Source organism: Onychostoma macrolepis, chromosome 02 (genome assembly GCF_012432095.1).
Source record: "Onychostoma macrolepis isolate SWU-2019 chromosome 02, ASM1243209v1, whole genome shotgun sequence".
Taxonomy (NCBI): Eukaryota; Metazoa; Chordata; class Actinopteri; order Cypriniformes; family Cyprinidae; genus Onychostoma; species Onychostoma macrolepis.
In genome coordinates this window covers 417,104-436,298 of record NC_081156.1, presented here as the reverse complement: position 1 = coordinate 436,298, position 19,195 = coordinate 417,104, and the positions used below count along the sequence as shown (strand labels likewise).

At 37.1% G+C, this 19,195-nt stretch overlaps 1 protein-coding gene and 1 long non-coding RNA gene across 2 annotated transcripts in view; both read left to right on the top strand.

The window, feature by feature from the left end:
* The window catches only part of slc35d1b (solute carrier family 35 member D1b), an 80,942-nt gene extending 79,241 nt beyond the window's left edge, over positions 1–1,701 (top strand). Inside the window, exon 13 of the mRNA XM_058755212.1 lies at positions 1,433–1,701. Within this exon, the coding sequence (XP_058611195.1) occupies positions 1,433–1,686 (254 nt within the window). The 3' untranslated portion in view covers positions 1,687–1,701. The remainder of the gene's footprint in view (positions 1–1,432) is intronic.
* A 13,541-nt stretch (positions 1,702–15,242) lies between these two features.
* LOC131526804 (uncharacterized) lies at positions 15,243–19,165 on the top strand. Its single transcript, XR_009267538.1, has 5 exons — positions 15,243–15,618; positions 15,881–15,954; positions 16,745–16,891; positions 17,573–17,696; positions 17,814–19,165. It is a non-coding gene; the product is annotated as an uncharacterized LOC131526804 (long non-coding RNA).
* The last annotated feature ends 30 nt before the right edge of the window (positions 19,166–19,195 follow it).

Here is a 19,195-nt window from a genome sequence, read left to right as displayed (position 1 = left end):
AGCCCATATATATAAACGTGATTATCCCATATTTTCCTTTTCTGAAGTTGGCAACCCTATTCAGAGCAAACATAGCACCATGATTTCTTAAGTGTAAATGCACAACGGATGAATGGAAATGTGAACTCAATTGCCTATTTATAATGGAGTAGTGGAGATGTAGTGAATCTCTATGGAAGAGTGGCTTGTCGAAAGAATTTTAAGGACATATCTGGCCATAAGATCATTCCCTCCTTTTGTTTAATAAAAATCTAATAAACATGCCTCCAGGAAAGTGCAGCTTTTGAAACTCAACTCCCACACAGGTTCCCACTCTTTCATGAACACCAGATTCAAGGACTTTTTAAAGCACCATTTATTTTATATCAAGCACCTATCAAATTCACTCCCCAGTATATGTAGTGTCATGAAAGACCTTCCTTAACATTTCACTTTGAATGTGTAGGTTTCATAAATTTAGACTGTTCTGAGCAGTCATGTTCAAAGGAATTTAACGAAATCCACTGAAGTCAGTACTGGTAATATTCAAATACAATTTCTAAAATATTGATAAAAAATATGCATAAAACTGGGTTTGCTGTAGTTCTTTTACAAGATTTAAATTTGAAAGAATTTCTCAATTGTTTAATTCATAAAAAGTGGTTAAATGTTGTAATAACATGGTAAAACGTGTTAACGTAAAAAAATTTTGCACATTCTCTCAATAGAGATGTTACTCATTAACAAATAATCTCTAAATCAAAATTATTTTGTAAATCACTTTTTATTGCAAATCCCATTTTATCTTTGACCTAGAGGAATGCAGCTGCTCAAACATGCAGCTGCTCAAAACGTCATGAATATTTTAAACCTTGTGCATGTGCAAATCTGCAAAAATTATAAAGAAAATAAAAAAAAAAAAATAGGACTTTCTATTTGTTTTTAAACTGTAAACGTTTTTCACTAAGCTGTTTTTTTTTTCTTCAATTTTTCAAGTTCTACATTTTCTCCTTAGCTCCACGTCGCAGTAAGTTTTGAGAGTTAATTTATAGTCCATCTCTATCCTGAAAAGTCTGTCTTGCAGAGATTGACTAAAATGGAGCTCCTAAAACTAAGGCTAATAAAGCCTATAAAAAAATGTATCATGTATTTCACAACACTTCAGCATGTTATTCTTATTAAGTGAGGGTCATTATTTAGGATTTTTTTACCCAAGCAAAGTCTCTGAAAACCTGACACCTTGTAATTCTGGAGACTCGAGGAAGGTTGCAGTTCTGGAAAATGGTGGCGCTGGAGACTAAATGGTTCTGTCACGGCCCTGCTGGTGTGCCCTGGTTGGCCACCAGATGTCACTGTGTGTGTTAGCACATGGCTTATTGTTTGTTGTTTGTGCCATGTGCTTTCCTGTCTATTGTCTGACCCCACCCTCCTTGTTATCTCATTATTGTTTCAGTTACTTCACCTGTGTCCTCCTCGTTTGGCTCCCCATATAGTCTCCTGGTGTCTGCAGTCCTGTGCTGTTTCGTTGTTAATGTTGGATGTTTGATGTCGTGTGTGGGTTGGTTTACACGTATTGCAGCTCTCTGTCTACCTGCCTGTTTTTCCCCCTCGGGGTGGTTTTTGTTCATTTTTTGTTTCTCTTTATTATTAAAAAGACCCACTTCTCCTGCACTTGAGTCCTCGCCTCATCTCTTGACCATCCCGTGACAGGTTCCTGATGGTTTCACACCTAATTCTTCACATCAGTTCTTAATTATTTTGCAGTTAACATATGTCTTTTCTTCTCCAGCTGTATTTTCTGACCCCGCTGACCCAATGAGCATTTTGCTGTCCAGTGGTCATGTCTTAACTTTGCAATTTCTGTATTGAATTAGTTTTGAATATTTCTCATGGGGATTTAATAATTTTTGACTTTTCAGTCTGAGTTGAATCTCTTTTTTTGGCATATTTCATCTGTAAAAGAAAACCTGCCTTTAACAATTCTGCACACCTGAATATAAGGAGTTTTTCACTTCCAGCTTCATGGGCAATTATATATCACGTATAAATGATTAAATGCAAAATTAATAGTAGTTATTAAGATTTATGTGGTTTGGAATTGGTAAAATGTGCTTGGAAAAAATATATAATCAGAATATAATAATTGCTTAATAATTCTGCACGCACTGTAAGAATATTCTCACTTTACACAGTGTGCGCGTGATCGCGCAATCGAAAGTGAAAGTGAACAGCAAGAGCTCATTCAAATGCGATTTCAATACCCCGCCTATAGCGGCTCCCTGATGTGCGAAAATTATATACAAATATAGCTGCGAGCAGCGATTACCGGGGTTCGAGCCTTAAGGTGGTATAATTGTAGGGTCTAGGTCAACCTGGATGTATAGCTGACAGTTAAACACATCGAAAATGGACAATAGGCTCACAGACACACACACACACACACACTTGTTTCGCTATCCTTGTGGGGACATTCATAGGCCTAATGTTTTTTTTACTGTACTTACTGTATGTGCTATTGCCCTACACCAACCCTAAACCTACCCCTTACAGGAGACTTTCTGCATTTTTAGATTTTCAAAAAACTTAATTCTATGCGATTTATTAGCTTGTTTGCCCATGGGGACCTCAATTTAGGTCCCCACCGTGACACCAGTCCCCATGAGTCTGTGTGTATTCAGGTTTAAGTCCCCACCTGAATAGAAAAACAAGTACACACACACACTCACACACACAAGGACATACATGCACACACATTTTGCTGCAGATATAGATATTTGCAATAAATGATAGCTGACAAAACTTATTGCAAGTCTTCTCTTTTTAAGAGTTTGTCATTTTCAGGTTTCATTGTAATCATAATCATAATTGTAAAAACTGATGTCTGTATGAACAAAATGGTAAACTTTGACTTAATGTGATTTTAAATGTTATAACAGTGATTTTATAATATCTCCATGAGAAAAGCTATGAACAGTTCTGTTTGAGAGTTTAATAAGCCCATTAGTGGTCTTCCGCTGCCATCTAGTGGTTATAAATAGCAATTTCTCATACAACACTGTGTTTTCAAACTTAATATCTATTATGGTATTTTTTTGCCCAATCTCTTTAAATTTTGTAGGCTTGTTTAGAATGAAATTATGCATAATTTTACACAGTTCTGAGAGAATTTGTGGGCTTTTTTTTTTTTTTTAGGAATAATAGGCCTTAACATATTATAACATATTATAAGATGAACGTTTTATAGTTGTCCAAATGTAAATTATCAACTTTTTTTTCTTTTTTTTTTTTTTTTTTTTGATAATTATTGACCTAGAGAGTCTAGAGAATAGTACTGCACTGATTTTATTGATTTTCAGTTTAAATCTGAGGTCTAGTTCACAAAAGCAGGTTTTTTTTTAAATAATCTCAAATACTTAAAAAACTGTTTGATTGACAGCAGTGATCCTAGAGACAAAGTTCAGAATGAGAAGATCTATTGTATGATATAAAGATATAGTGTATAAGTGAATATTATGAACATTTTATTGCAATTTGAGGTCATTTACTATGGAAAAATTGTGTTTTTGGAGGCCTTTTATACTGTTATAGCACCACCTATAGTCTGATCTCCATGAAACTTTTCTTGCTTTTTAAGAGTCATGTGATACATGATTTTACCAAGTTTTGTAAAGTCTCAAGGTTTCGTTTAGGTTTTATAGGATTCTGGGTATATTTGGCTACGCCCTTTTATTAATGACCCCGTTAAAGCTAACCAAGTGACACCATTCAACATTTTTTTTTAATAATTATTGATCTAGAGAGTCCAGAGAGTATTACTGCAGTGATTTGATCAAGACTGAGCGAAAAACCTGGGACTACTTCACAAAAGTAGGTTTTTAACATAATTGTGAATAATTAATGAACAATTTGATTGACAGCTTTAGTCCAAGAGGCAAAGTTGTTCAGAATGAGGAGATCTATCATACTATATGAATATCTAGTGTTTGTGTGAAAATATGAAATATGTTTTACAATTTGAGGTCATTTTCTATAGAAATTTGGTGTTTTTGAGGCCTTTTTGACTGTTATAGCGCCACCTATGATCCGATCTCCATGAAACTTTGCATACTTGTTAAGAGTTATATGACACATGTTTTCAACAAGTTTCGTAAAGTTTTCTCTTTTCGTTTAGGTTTTATAGGCTTTGGGGTATATTTGGCCAGGCCCATTTAATAAATGACCCCATTAAAGCTAACTGAAGGACAAAATTGAAAATGTTTTTGATAATTATTGATATAGAGAGTCCAGAGAATATTACTGCAGTGGTTTGGTTCCGATCTAGCAAAAAAACAGGGACTAGTTCGCAAAAGTAGGTTTTTAACATATTTCTGAATAATTAATGAACGATTTGATTGACAGCAATGGTTCTTGAGGCAAAGTTGTTATTTATGAGGAGATCTATCATATGATATGAAGATCTAGTGTATATGTGAATATATAATATATAATTTCTCAAATTTGAGGTCATTTTCTATACAAATATTGTGTTTTTGAGGTCTTTTAAACTGTTATAGCGCCACCTATGGTCCGATCTCTATGAAACTTAGCATGATTGTTAAGAGTCACCTGATACATGTTGTCACCAAGTTTCGTAAAGTTTTGAGTTTTTGTTTAGGTTTTATAGGATTTTGAGTATATTTGGCTACGCCCCTTTTCTAAATTGATAATTATTGATATATTGTGTGGATTTGTGAAACACCACGTGATTACAGAGGTTCATGCTTGTTAAGAGTCATCTGCCACATGTTTTCACCAACTTTCATAAAAGTTTAAGTTTTTGTTTAGGTTTTATAGACCCTTTTTGCGCTGACGTTACGATTACGTCACCGCGCTAGCAGGAGGCAAAACAAAGGGAAAACTGGAGGCGGCCCATTCAAACCAGCGCAGATTTCGCTACATAAGGAGCTTAAAATATCATCTTGTTGTGATGTTGGATGCAAGAATCTATGTAGTACAGGCTCCAATTTGAAATTTTAACGCATACCTGCTGCCACTCCCAGACAAAAAAAAAAACGACGACAGCTGTGTTTAAACGAGATAAAACGAGCGGACTGGACAGAAACTATCGTCAAAAATGCTCGCGTTTGCAGCGCAGACTTCTTATCAGAAAAGGTTAAATAAAGTATTGTCTTTTGTTGTTATGGATTATGGTTTGTGTTACGTGTCTAAAGATTTCTTATGCATCTCACAACTATGAAATAATGTCTGTGTGCATGTGTGTAAAACGACAAACTGACGATGTATATGCTTAATCATCTGTAATTGTTGTGATTGATAGTGGCTGGACTTTCTAAGAACTCAGTAAGAAAGAATATTCAAATACAGAAAGTTCAAAATTAATTTATGGAATTTTTATTTCTAGAAACTATTCACATCTTCCTTTCAATGTAACGTTACTGTATGTAAAGTATTGTAAATTTAACTTACATAATTTACAGGATGTTAAAATAACTATTTGGCCATGATACATCTTCAAATAATATATCATCACATTGAATGTTTAACTTTTTGTATTTTGGCCCAGTTCACTCTCACGTAACATTAGCTGTAAAAATAGCTTGCTAAAGTTTAAATATATGCACATCTTCATGACTAGATAGACACAGGTGAGTTTCTCTTTACTACTGGTTAGGTTTCTCTAAGGAGTCACTCAGTCGGAGGTAACGTTAATCCTGTCAGATCGTCCAGCCATGAACAGAGGGTCGGCCAATCTGACTTTGTCCGTTAAAGTTAACTTATTTAAATAACAATAATGGTCCTGCGCAGTGAGTGACCTTACATATGCAGGTAAAATCGGATTTTCTCCAGCCATTGTTAAAAAAACAAGGTAAACAAACTTCATAGCTAGAGTTAGTGAAGCGGTCAGTGGAATCTTTCTGCCTCCAGCTAAGCCCCGCCTACAGAAAAACGTCACATTGTTTACTAACAGAAAACGGGTCTATAGGCCACACCCCCTTTTTTAAATGAGCCAATTATAGCTAACCAAAGGACAAAATTCAACATTTTTTCGATAATTATTGATCTAGAGAGTCCAGAGATTATTACTGCAGTGGTTTGATCGAGATTGAGCGAAAAACCAGAGACTAGTTTGCAAAAGTAGGTTTTTGACATATTCCTGAATAATTAATGAACGATTTAATTGACAGCAATGGTTCTTGAGGCAAAGTTGCTCATTATGAGAACATCTATCAAATGATATGCATATTGTGTGGATGTGTCAAACACCACGTGATTAAAGAGCCAAAAAACTCGTTAGCGCCAACTAGTGGCCGATTTCTTTCAAAATTCTTACAGACCTTTAGGGCCATGAGTCGAACATGCCCACCGAGTTTCGTTCCGATCGACCTCCGTTAACCTTGTGTAATAGGAGCTTAAACTTATTTGGCCAATGGCAGCCATGTTTTTTAAGATACACGAATGTCCTCATAGACACTCGTGCACCTTTGGACCAAGACACTGCATACCAATTTTTAAGTCAATCGGACTAACGGTCGCGTAGTTATAACTGTTTTTATGTTTTTTCAGTCTTACAGCGCCACCAAGTGGCAGAGCAACGCAATTTTTTTTATTTGACCAAAGATTGAACTCATACACATGTGTACCGAGTTTGGTGAAGATATCTCTTTCCTTTCCAGAGTTATGCTTCAAATAACATTTGGCTAACGTTAGCATAGATGCTAATCGACGTACCGTTTCGCGCGAAAATCTAAATTTCAACTTTTTTTTGATAATTATTAATATTCAGTGTCCAGCCAATATTTCTGCAGTGGTTTGGTTCCGATGTGGTGAAAAACCTAGAACTAGTTCGCAAAAGTAGGTCCCAGATATAGCTCAATTTTGCGAAAAAAACTGTGCGTTTTAGAGAAAATCTGGCTCCGTGTTCGGGCTGACGCAATGTTAAGATATTGAGTCTATGACAAACGGTGTACAAGCTACGGCCAAAAATGTCTGAAAATTTTGTTTTTTGCGCTGTAGCGCCCCCGTTTGGCCGATTGGGCTGAGACTTTGATACGTTCTCCCCAAATTGAGCTCTACGATCTGGCTGAGTTTCAAGTCTCTAGGCCTTACGGTTTGGGCTGCACGATTCGTTTTAGGGCAGAATAATAATAATAATAAAAATCCTAACAAATACAATACGGTTTCAGCACTTTCAGTGCTCGAACCCCTAATTAGAATGTTTCCAGGAATAGAACACACACATTGCGGGAGTGGGCGGTAATGGTCAGAAATTCAGCAGGAGCGGCCTTAAGAAAACTGTCCCGTGCAGGGCTCTAGGCTGCGCATCAACACATATGCTAAGTTTTTTTGTTTGTTTTTTTCGCGCTACCCCACCCCAGCCCCAATCATTAGTGCTGTCTTTGACAGCACATGTAGGACAATTTTTGAAATTTAAATTCAAATTTAATTCAAGCACTTTCAAGGACCTATATTTGTTTTCAAGTCCTTTCCAGGCCTTGAATCCATATGTCTGAAATTCAAGTACTTTCAAGAAGAGTGGGAACCCTGCCCACATATTGTTTAAACAAACTTTTTTTTTAAAGAAAAGTATGATAATTGTTGTTTCAGTGAAAGACATTAAGTAAATTCCTCTGGACTATACATAGACAAAATATCTGCATTGATTTGGATGATATCACTCAATTAATTCTGCCTGTATTTAAAACTCTGTTTTAACATGTTACTTATTATTACGTATTATTATTATTATTATTATTATTTTGGCTACAAAACATAGAAATGCGTTTTGTTATTAGGACGAATTTAAGTTCACACAAACACCTTGCAGTGATATTTTCAGTGTGAATATTAAGAAAATAAATAAAAATAAATAAATAAAGGATGCAGCAAGAAATCTATACAAACCTTACAAATCATATGACACAAGCAGCCCATCATAAGCTCACAGGAATTGTTAAGAACATTCCCTCAATAATGTTTTCATTTTCAAAATAAATTATATTTTGCTTAAAGAAAATAAAAGCCTGTCTCAGGACCATAACATTTTTGTGGCACTAAGCACAGTTCCCCTCCATAATCTTATTACAGTAAAAATTAAATATATACACAGTACATACATTTTGTTGTTGTTGTTGTTGTTGTTTCTTTTTTGTTGTTGTTGTTGTCTGTGTCTTTATTTACTGCAGTTGTAATTTTAAATCAACCATTGTGTCAATACTGGCTGATATTAATGTATTAAAGTAATTAGGGATGCACGATATTATCTGAACGTTATCAGAATTGGCCGATAAGGGCTTAAAATGTAAACATTGGCAAGGCCGATTTGGGGAAAAAAAGGCAATATGCCTTGCCGATAAGACAAATTGCTCACATGTGCTCAAGGTGTGCTAGCGATAAGATCATGTCAGTATTCACTGTTTTTGATTGCTGCATTTAATCTGAGAATGCATGTACAGAAGTTGTCAACAGTCATTAGCACGTGCAGCAGCGGCAGCCTCCCCCGGATCCTAATGCCTGTCCAGTAAAACGTGTTATTTACTTAGGGGGCGCTGTTGGCCTAATTGTAATACAATGAAAGTAAAATACACAATAGAGTGGGGGAACTATGATGTCACTTTGTAGGCGAAAACCCGGAAGCGAGTTAGCATTTTAGCACTTCCGGTTCCAACGTCCCAGAGTCAATGGGTTTTTTGAATGGGATTTTGGTTAAATCCCTAAAATAAGGTCCGTGGTTCACACAGGCTCAAGATACTTTCACGTTTTATTCTACGACATAAAACACACCAGTTACACCCCACTCGTGATTTTTTTAAGCTGTTATGTTTCTTAAAAAAGACGGTTGCTAACAAGTTGCTAAATGGGACTACAGGCGCTGTCGGAGACATTAAACATCATCACGCCGAACAGTTTATCAATATACAGTATTTTCCAGTTGTAGTATAATTTGTAATTCAATTAATTTTAGGATAACCAATGAATAGTTTACAGCATTTTATATTGTTGTTCGTTGTTGTTGTTTTTTTTGCTTTGCCCCTGAAATGCGACACATGTCTTCAGAGGGAAGATGCTGGTTTTATCGCTTTACTGACACGGACTCTCCGCACCATAAGGTAAACGCATATTACGATTATTACATGTAAACACCACATTTGCCGGCTTAACGTGGTGAAAGTTAAACTTTAATGATGCATATTGCTTAAAGGCATGTAAAAATTAAATGTTTGCGGCCAGTGGCGGTTCTACATTGATTTACTCCCGGCGAGACCCCCTCTGAGCGCCCCCAATCAAAGAAAAAAACAATTGTAGGTTCTTTTGCTAAACATTTTTGCACAAACAGTTTTACTATAACAATATAAGTGTAAGACAAGCTTATATTTCTCAATTGCACAAATCCTTCAACATGAAAAACACAATTCTGCACAAAACAGTATAAGTTATCAGAACTTAAATAAATATACTCTATATACATAATAAACACTGTTTATTTGGCACTCGACAATCAACAGATTCCCATCCCCCAACACTTTCACTCACGACCAGAAGTCAAGACTAAACCACAAAGTGAAAATAGCAGTATTCTTTAGTGATATGTTATTTACGCAGTACAAATAGCTTTAGATTCTATTTATTCTACTGTATGTTAAAATAAAATAAAAACATGGCGAAAAACGTTATTAGAGAAAAACATTACTTATTGCAAAAATAGTGGTAATTATCTGCACTTCTGCATTGTAATACATTATAAAATAGTATGCAATAACTTATTGAGTGTAATTTTTTAATTTTATTTCTAATTATTAAATGGATGCCACCTTATTGGGACAAAAGCCCTCTCTACACCTACCCTAACCCTACCCGATACTTTATGTTCAACTTTTGATTATTTCCTTCATTTTATTAAAAATAAATGCTTTTCTGATGTGATTTGAAATTTAAAAAGGGAGAAAAAAAGTTTGCAGATTCGAACCCCGGTCGATCGTGTCAAAAGAAGTGTAACGCAAACTTTACCATCTGCACCACTGAAGCTGACAACTAGTAACCGTCTTTTACATATTTGACTATCCCAATCATACATTTGTGGGGTGGAGTTAATGTTCACTCCGATTTTTTTTTTTTTTATATTCCCAACAATTAAACAGTTGCCCACATTAAAAAAACAGGGGGTGCTGCAGCACCCTCAGCACCCCACTTCCCGCGCCCCTGGGTGTGACTGACTTTAGCCCACTTGTCCCACTAATTTGGGAGAGGTGAACTGTCCCCCGCGGCCGCACCCCCCTCCCCTTTCCACTTCTCACACAGCTTCTGTGCTCGGTACCTTCTCAACAAGCAGGGGCGCCAATTTGCCAATTCCCCGCACAGTTATATGATAGATAATAGAAAACCGCTTAGCGGCGCAGATGATTTTTTTTCCCCCAAGTGCTTGTGCCGCCCCCCACGTGTCATGAAAAAATGCCGCCCCGGGCGGCTGCCCCGTTCGCCCATGCCTAAAACCGCCACTGTTTGCGGCCACATGAAGCGGTTAGAAAACATAGCTGAGGATTTCCTTGAAGCACGGATAAAATAACATTTTGTGTACCAATCTTAACAAAATGAGAGCTGAAATGTGGTACTTTTGTTCACTAAATAAGTTTAAACTTACCATATCCAAAAACTTGCTCACTCTGCTGTTATTTAAATACGCGGGGATACGTTTTTAATTAAAATATTCACATTAATCAAGGATTTATTGACTTTTAATGCACCTTATTTCGAAATGTACAGAAATACGTGATTTAAATGTCCTTTAGTTATGATTATTTCATTTATTCACTATACTATTTATTACTAATGTCTCATTTCAGTTTTAGTTTGTCTCTAGTTTTGTATTTATTCATGAAACGGTTCCTGTAGCGTGGATTAAAATTCATATAGAGTAAATCCTTCACTGAACGTGTTAATAATAAGTTTGAAACAGTTCTCGAGAGCGCGGTGGTGGTGACGTTGAAGGCGAGCGACCGTGGTGGTGTAGTTCGTTTATAGCCTAAGTTTAGCTTTTCAGTTCTGGCGCTTTTATTTCGGCTTCAAAATTCGACAAAGATATATTATCTTGTCAAGATATCTTGATGGACAAAACGTGTAAATTTCATGAATTATGGTTGAACACAGAGCTTATTTTTTGCGATAATCCAAAAGCCTATGGGAAAATCCTATTGGCTTTTTGTCAAAGGAACCAGTTTCATGCTAACCGCCAATCCGCCTACAAAGTGACGTCATAGTTCCCCCACTCTATTATCATTAAAGTCGGCGTGAAACAGAAGTAGCGATTGTCTTTTCTACTGTGACATCTATCTGAGTTAAACAGCATCTGAAATGAGAGGGCGGGACTTGATTTCGTCCTTCGAAAATTGATTGGTTCATTGGAAGTTGGAGCTTTGCTAACAAAATGGAGGCAAATCTGAATGCCAGTTTACAGTTAGTTGTGGAGGGTAGAGAGAAAGATAGAGACTGCCTGAATGACTGAGCACATCATCCATCAGGTTAAGTCATATTCATAAAAATAAAAATAAAAAAAATAGTTTGCCATGTCCTAAGAGTAATGTTGTGGTAATATCCTAATATCCTTTCAATTTTTAAGGGTAGTGTACTCCCCCATGGCTCACGTCAGCACTGGTCAATGCATTTATTTCTATGAAGTGAAGCTTCAGCTTCAGCTTCTCCCCCTGTCATTTATCCCAGCATTTACCCTTTATGTAACTAGCTCCGCCCTTTGGCCATAGCTCGTGACCGGAAGAGTAGAGGAGTCGTTTTGAGGGGGAGGGGTGGTTAACATTTTTGATTAAAGATTACAAAGGCACATGCATTTTCAAAAAAAAAAAAAAAAATGAAGTGCACGGATAAATTATTTATAATAATTTATACAGTATTCCATTAAAAAATAAGAATTTTAAATTTTGATTTCATGCCGACTTTAAAGGGCATATTCCAGGTTAGAGACTCCAGTGAGTCGATGTATAGAAAAATAATGTAGGAACTAGATTTTCTTTAAAATATACTTTAAAATACACTATTAAGGCTTCTGGAGTCGTTTTTGTGAGAGAATTTTACTTTTTGCATCTGAAAACCGCCAAAACCGGAAGTGACGTAAGGAGAGGGAGAGCGGTACATGTTAACCACAGGAAAACAATTTCTTCTTTTTTCCTACTTTTTCTCATGTAATCTTTAGTACTTGATTTCAGTTGACATTGTATACTTATGATACTTTGTGTATTATGGAAAAGTATTATTTGAAATGTCAGCTCTGTGTTGTATTGCATTAATAAAAAAAAAATAAAATAAAAAACCACAGGAAAACAATGGATCGTAACGACAGTTCGGACGCTGAGGAAATTTTAAATGTTTATTTACACTCGTATGACGGACCACAGATAAAATTATGAGCCTGTTATGCAGCCAAGAGAGCAGGAACAGGTCAGGATTAGATGAGTTGATGTGTGAGGTGTCTTGGTGAGAGACCAGTGTTAGCTAACGATATGTAATCAGGCTATAGCAAAGCTAGTATTGATCATCTATGAGTATTGATACTTACCAGCAACAGAAACTAATAAGCGCTGATCAGGCGTGTCACGCTCGTTAATATCCAACACTAACGTTACGTTATATAGCGGTTTCTCATCACTGCAGGACAGGGAGATAAACACGTTTTTGATTCATAGGTGCTTGTGTGGTAAATGCAAGGCCATGGTCACAGCTGAGGAAAGTCAGTGCTGCAGAGAGAATGTAACCCCCCACACTTGATGTGCAGTGTCTGACTCTGCACCCAGGCTTGCTGTCTGAACCCATATGTGCTACAGCTAGCCTATATGCACTTCAGACAGGAGTATAGACCTCTCCAGGCCAGCAGACATGAGTGTGTTTAGGGCAGAGATCATTTATTACTCTGAGCTAAATACTTGTATGTATAAATACATAGTATATTAAAGATTTTAAAACCATCTGAATAATTTTGTCTTCTTCAATTACAAGTTGCCTATATTTAAGTAGGCCACAACTACCTGTAAGTCACACTCTTTGATGCCATTGGTATAAGACAATCAATATTGGCAGCATACAGACAAGTTGTCCTCTGGGCCTGTGGTGTTCTGAGTAGCCCTTACCTGCATGTGTTGAGTCAGACATTAGAAGACAGTTTACAGAGGAAGGAGGACTTTATAAAGGTTTTGAATGGCCCCATTTTTTTGACCATCAATAAAAGATAATCACAATCACAAATTGTCTTATTGTATAAAAACTTGTTCTTGAAGTTTACATTAGATATATATCAAGCAGATCTGCATTTATGGTTAATTCAATTCAGTTTCATTTATACAGCACTAAATCATAACAAATGTTATTTCATAGCACTGTTAATACCCAACTAAAAACACAACACTGCAACTGTTAATAAACACACACACATATATATGTGCACCAAACATATACTACCGAAAGAAAAATATACCATCGGACCCGTTTAAAAACATTTAACAATCTTTCAGTCTGGGTATCACACTAATGTGTTGTTGAAGTCTGTTAAATCGTGAATGCTGTGCTAGATACACAATCCAACAGCCTCATCTTGTTGATCCTTTGGAGTGATCTGGAAAGAGGAGCAGGTGTAGTGGAAGACAGACAGTGCTGCGTTCTCGTGGAGCCTGTGGTGACCTGCAGTATAACACTCTCAGAGACTCCATGAGGCCTGATGCATGATGCATATGCTGGGAGAAGCAAGCAAAAGTTTAGATCACATTCACTGCTGACCATGCTTTTCCACTTGGCCTCCATCACATCTGCATTTCCATTAAGAGTGGAAGCTGCAGTCCAGTAGAGGTGGTTCATAACAGCTGACATCTTCACACTCCCATCATCCAAAACCTTATAAACACACCACATGACAAATAATTACTAATTAGCTGTGCAACAAAATGTTACTAAACTGTCACTACTAAACTAGACTTGATGGTTATAATATTAGCAAACTGAGGTTAACTTACCAGCTAGGTCTTCTCATATGGTAAGGTTTTTACACGGTTTTTAAAAATATAACGATATTGCTAACGCTTACAAGCTAGCTGCGGTGCTTTACAACAACTTATATACATCTCGTTGCGTCTCATTATTTAAATAATTAAGTTCACTGATTTGGTAATTAGCAAATGTTAAAAATCAAGTCTTACACTGCACAGTTGATATTTTCGTGGAGCAGCATCTCTGATGGATCCGTGAGCATCACGTCTCCCGCCGGCGACCGAACAACAGGCTGATGGCGGCGGACCCAACGAAGCTGCTGTGTGCACCGATGAAACCGCACCAGCTCTGACCCAGCAAACACGTTAATGTGGGGCCCACATGGGTTTCACATGGGCTACAGGGGTACAGAGTGGGCATGGGCTCAAAATGGGCATCTTATCTGGGGCCCACTTGGGTGGCCCAGCTAGGACTCACATGGGTGAACCCAGGTGGGCATCTTATCTGGGGCCCACTTGGGTGGCCCAGCTAGGACCCACATGGGTGAACCCAGGTGGGCATCTTATCTGGGGCCCACTTGGGTGGCCCATCTAGGACCCACATGGGTGAACCCAGGTGGGCATTTTATCTGGGGCCCACTTGGGTGGCCCATCTAGGACCCACATGGGTGAACCCAGGTGGGCATCTTATCTGGGGCCCACTTGGGTGACCCAGCTAGGACCCAGATGGGAGAACAGGTGGGCATCTTATCTGGGGCCCACTTGGGTGAACCCAGGTGGACTCCCCATGTGGTTCCCAGTTGGGTAATTAATGGGAAATGTGTGCATGTGCTCAAAATGGGCTGCACATGGGACCCTATTTGTTTGATCAAATATACAAGTGCAAAAATAATTAATCCCATGGGGTGATTACATGTATATATATGCACATATGTGTCTTTAAAATTATTTTTGTTGTTGTTTTGACACTTGGATTACTTTAATCAAAAAAAAGAAAAAACCCTCCTTTTTTTATTACAGTCTATGATTCCAATACTCATTCTACCCAATTTTCCACTGACATTTAGCCAAAAAAAAAAAAAAATGCTGCCACTTTAATTGTGCTGACAACTCGAGATCTCCCGAGTTCCATCGAGATCCCATTCCCCACGACATCAAACTACCGCGAGATGCAGCCCTGCCTCGATCTGCATGCAGTGTGGATCCCGCGAGATTTCATTCAGCAATTCCCATCCCCCACGCAGCACGCGCTGCATCGCGCCGACGCCATTACTACTCTCTGACTGCTTTGCTGTAAAAAAAGACGTTTGCCGTCAGTGTAACCAAGATAAGAATTACAATTTTAAAACTGAAAATGTAGAGCATGTAATTACATTGTTTTCAAACCATGATGTTAACCGAAACATAGCTTGGTTTTTGTCACGTTACAATTTAGACTTCATACTCAGATCGCGCCATATTTTTCCTCTTATTTCTGGCGCCAATGTCTAACGTTAAACGATAATGCTGTATTGATGTTCCCTACGCCCTCTAAAACAAACAAACAAACAAAAAAAACACTAAAAAAGCTCAAACTGCAGAGTTTGGCAATGGGCTGTGTGCTCACAATACAGGAAGATTACGACGACGATGTGAAATGGCTTATAGCAGAGAAGCTAAGGTTAGTGTTAAATAAGGTACGTTAGCCTGGGACAGATCTCCATTTGAACAGTAAACAAGGCGGTTGTACTTTTAACAATACATTAAATATTGTTGTACTATTATTGTATTTTATATTTATCATGCAAACAGGAGTTAATGCCATCTGCAACAGTTTGCATTCGGGTGTTATTACAAATCATACAAATTGTTATGACTATACAAATGTTTTTGCCTAAATTAGAATTTTTTTTTTTTTTAAGTAATAAGCATTTTTCTTACAGAAAGTAATCGGACGGTCTTGGATGTTGATGCAGTGGAACAGAAATTGGCAGACCCCACCTTCCAGAAACAAGTGGTATGTTCTAACATGACCATTTAGCAGGTTCACAGGGCTGAACATTAAGGTTTTTGCACCTAAGTTACAGTACTGTGCAGAAGTCTTAGGCCACCATTTTGTTTCTTTCATTTTTTTTAATACTGCCTATAAATTAGCTGTATTTTCTTGTTGTATTCTAATAAAAAAACTCTGAGATAATCATTATACCATTTCCAAAACAACAAATGTAATGGTGGCCTAACACATTTTCACAGTACTGTAGCTGTTTTGCTATAGAGAATATTTTTGTAGCACAGGCAACACAATTGTAGTATAAGTATAAAACGTCTGTTACAGAGGTAACTGCATAGGAATTATGGAAGTGTTCCATAGGAGTTGTGAGTAATAGACTTGTATGGACTTGATACACACAGTAGATCTGGGGGGAAATGTAATTGTAATTATTCAGGGTTAATTTTTTTGTGTTGTCTCCCCAATCAAATCAAAATCAAATCTCTTTATTGTCACACATCATGTACACAAGTGTACCAATGGTGAAATTCTTAGGTGCAGACTCTGTGCCATGGCAGTACAAGCAACAAGATATAAAAAAATTTACAATATACATAGACAAGAATATACAAGAATATACACACTTTACACAATATACACATTTGCACAGTATACAATAAACAATATACAGTTGTACACAATATACATTATACATACATATTTCTATAATATACACATAGTATATTATATATACATGTATATATCAATAATTATATATCAATTATATATCAATAATAATAATCTTGTTTTTCCTTAGGTTGCTGTGGTGGCAGTACTGTGGATGAAGCCAGGAGAAGAATGAGGGCCTTCCTTTTGGACCACCCCGCATCAAGAGAGTTCAATTTTGTTGGCCGGCATGGAAAGTGAGAGTTTCAGGGGCTCAGACCGCTTGAGGTTGTATAAGGTATGTTTACTTGCTGTTGGATTATTAACGTTCATGTGCAAACAGAGGTTATTTGGTAGAGTTGAGTTTGTTCTTCATAAATCAGTGGAATCAAATCAGTTTGATTGAATGCAAATAATTGTCCATATTTGGACAAGCAATACCCCAAAATTATGAGAATATGAACCAGGTGTACTGCTTATTTTAGTGATAAGTAACTGTTCATTTGTGGTGAAGCGATCACAAAAAGAGTTTATAATAAATAACATTCAAACTTTATTAAAGACAAGTATACTAATACAAGTGAATTGGTAATAAAATAAGAACAAACGAAGACATCAGATGCAAAAACCGTCTGAAATTTTCAGGCTCTTATGTTTATGTTCAGTTACTTCACTGTAATGGCAATGAATTGAATGATGACCTATATTTGCCTGATAAAAATTATTTTTTAAAGAAAATTTCAGATTTTGACCTTTGTGATTAAATGAGACAAATACATTTTTTTGTGTGAACTATGCCTTTAAATGTTGCCCTGTGCCCTTGTTTACACAAATCCATTTATGATAGAATATTATATCCGATACCATTATTGTACATCCTGAAAAAATGTAAAAATGGAGATGACTGCTTATTTATTGCAAGGGCTTAAATATGGAATTTAATCTATCTATCTATCTATGCTTTTGATGTGCTTTACAGGAAGCTTGAAAAAAATTCTCTTAACCAAATTACCAGAAAAGAGGCAGAAAAGTCAGCATCAAAGTGGCTAATCGGTGACGGGAGGAAACCGTTCTGCGAAGTCACGTAGTAGAGAGTAAGATAGGTAAGTCTTAAGATATTTGTGATTATTAAATGGAAATACAATCTTTAAAAAGACAAGAATCGTCTGTTTTAACTGAAAAAGTGGCACAGTGGTTCATGAATTGTTGTCTTTTCAAAGGGCCGTTGGGAGAGCGAGGACAGAGGTGTGAGGGGCTGCACGGTTGGTTGGTTTGTTTGTTTGTGAAATAATGTATTTTAGAGTTTTCAGATGTGTATACAAACGATACAAGTTATTCCAAATAATGTTTGGCAGGAGCTTCACTTTAATTTTTTTTAAGATGCTTATGTTTTATAAAGTTGTAAATACACAATACATAATGGTCATGTTCAAATTATTCCAACGAAACCTTGTATGCAGAATACAAGTTATGAAGATTTTTATTTTTACAAGAAATAAAGTTTTTCAGGAGCTTAAAATTAACTTTTTTTTTTTTTTTTTATACTTGTTTTATAAAGTTGTGAATGTACAAGTTATAATAGTAATGTTTAAATTATTCCAAATAAACTTTGCTTAAAAGCACTGGTTTCTGTTTATTGAATACCTTTAGCATTTTAGTGGATTTAATGTAATGTTTGTATTTAGGGGTGTACTGTAAAATAAGGTAACCCAAACAGACAAATGTTAGCCCATGTGTATACTTGTTGTGGCCCATAAGAGACCTACATAAGACCTAGCTGGGTCCCATCACTAACCCATGTAGGCAGACTCGTATAGGCACCAAATGGGAGCTACCTGGTTAACCCGTATGGGCCCCATGTGGAGCCCATCAAGGGCCCATCATCAGCCCATCTGGGCTAACCCCTGTTGGACCACCATGGAAACTGAGGACAAAATTAGCTGGGTCCCAGATGGGCCCAGTTGCAACCCCTATGGGCCCCACATGGATGTGTTGGCTGGGGAGTTTCACTCGTTTCTTGCTTCGATATCCCATGCCGAACTGCATCATATCGCCGGGATGATAATCTTCCGGTATATAGTGATCGCTAAATTACACACCACCGCGTTGTTTGAAGCAGATGCATTAAGTCTCTTCAGCTGCACAAACGCACCGAGGCTCGGAAGATACCGTCCTATTTCTCGTCAGGAAACCTGTGGACTCGATGTGCTGATAGCGAAAGCGTGCGCACGGATTATGAATTTGTGGGTACGGATTCAAAAACCGAGGGTACGGTTTACAAAATCTGAGCGCACGGATTGTAAATCCGTGGGCATGATTTGTTAAACCGAGGGAACAGTTTAAGAATTCGTGAGTACGGTTTATATACTGTGGGAACGGATTGTTTTTTTTCCCCCTCCTGCAGGTGACTTCCCGGGCTCCGTAGTCTCGCGTGGCACACGACTCGTGACGTAATATGACACGATGTTGAAAAAAAAAGTGCTTTTTCAGAACTGTCAAGGAATGCGTCCCTTTTTCTTCTAAATTTGTGCCCTCACGCCTTGTAAAACATTTTCAAACCCTGCAATAACGGTTCATATGATATTTTCATACAAGGTTATAT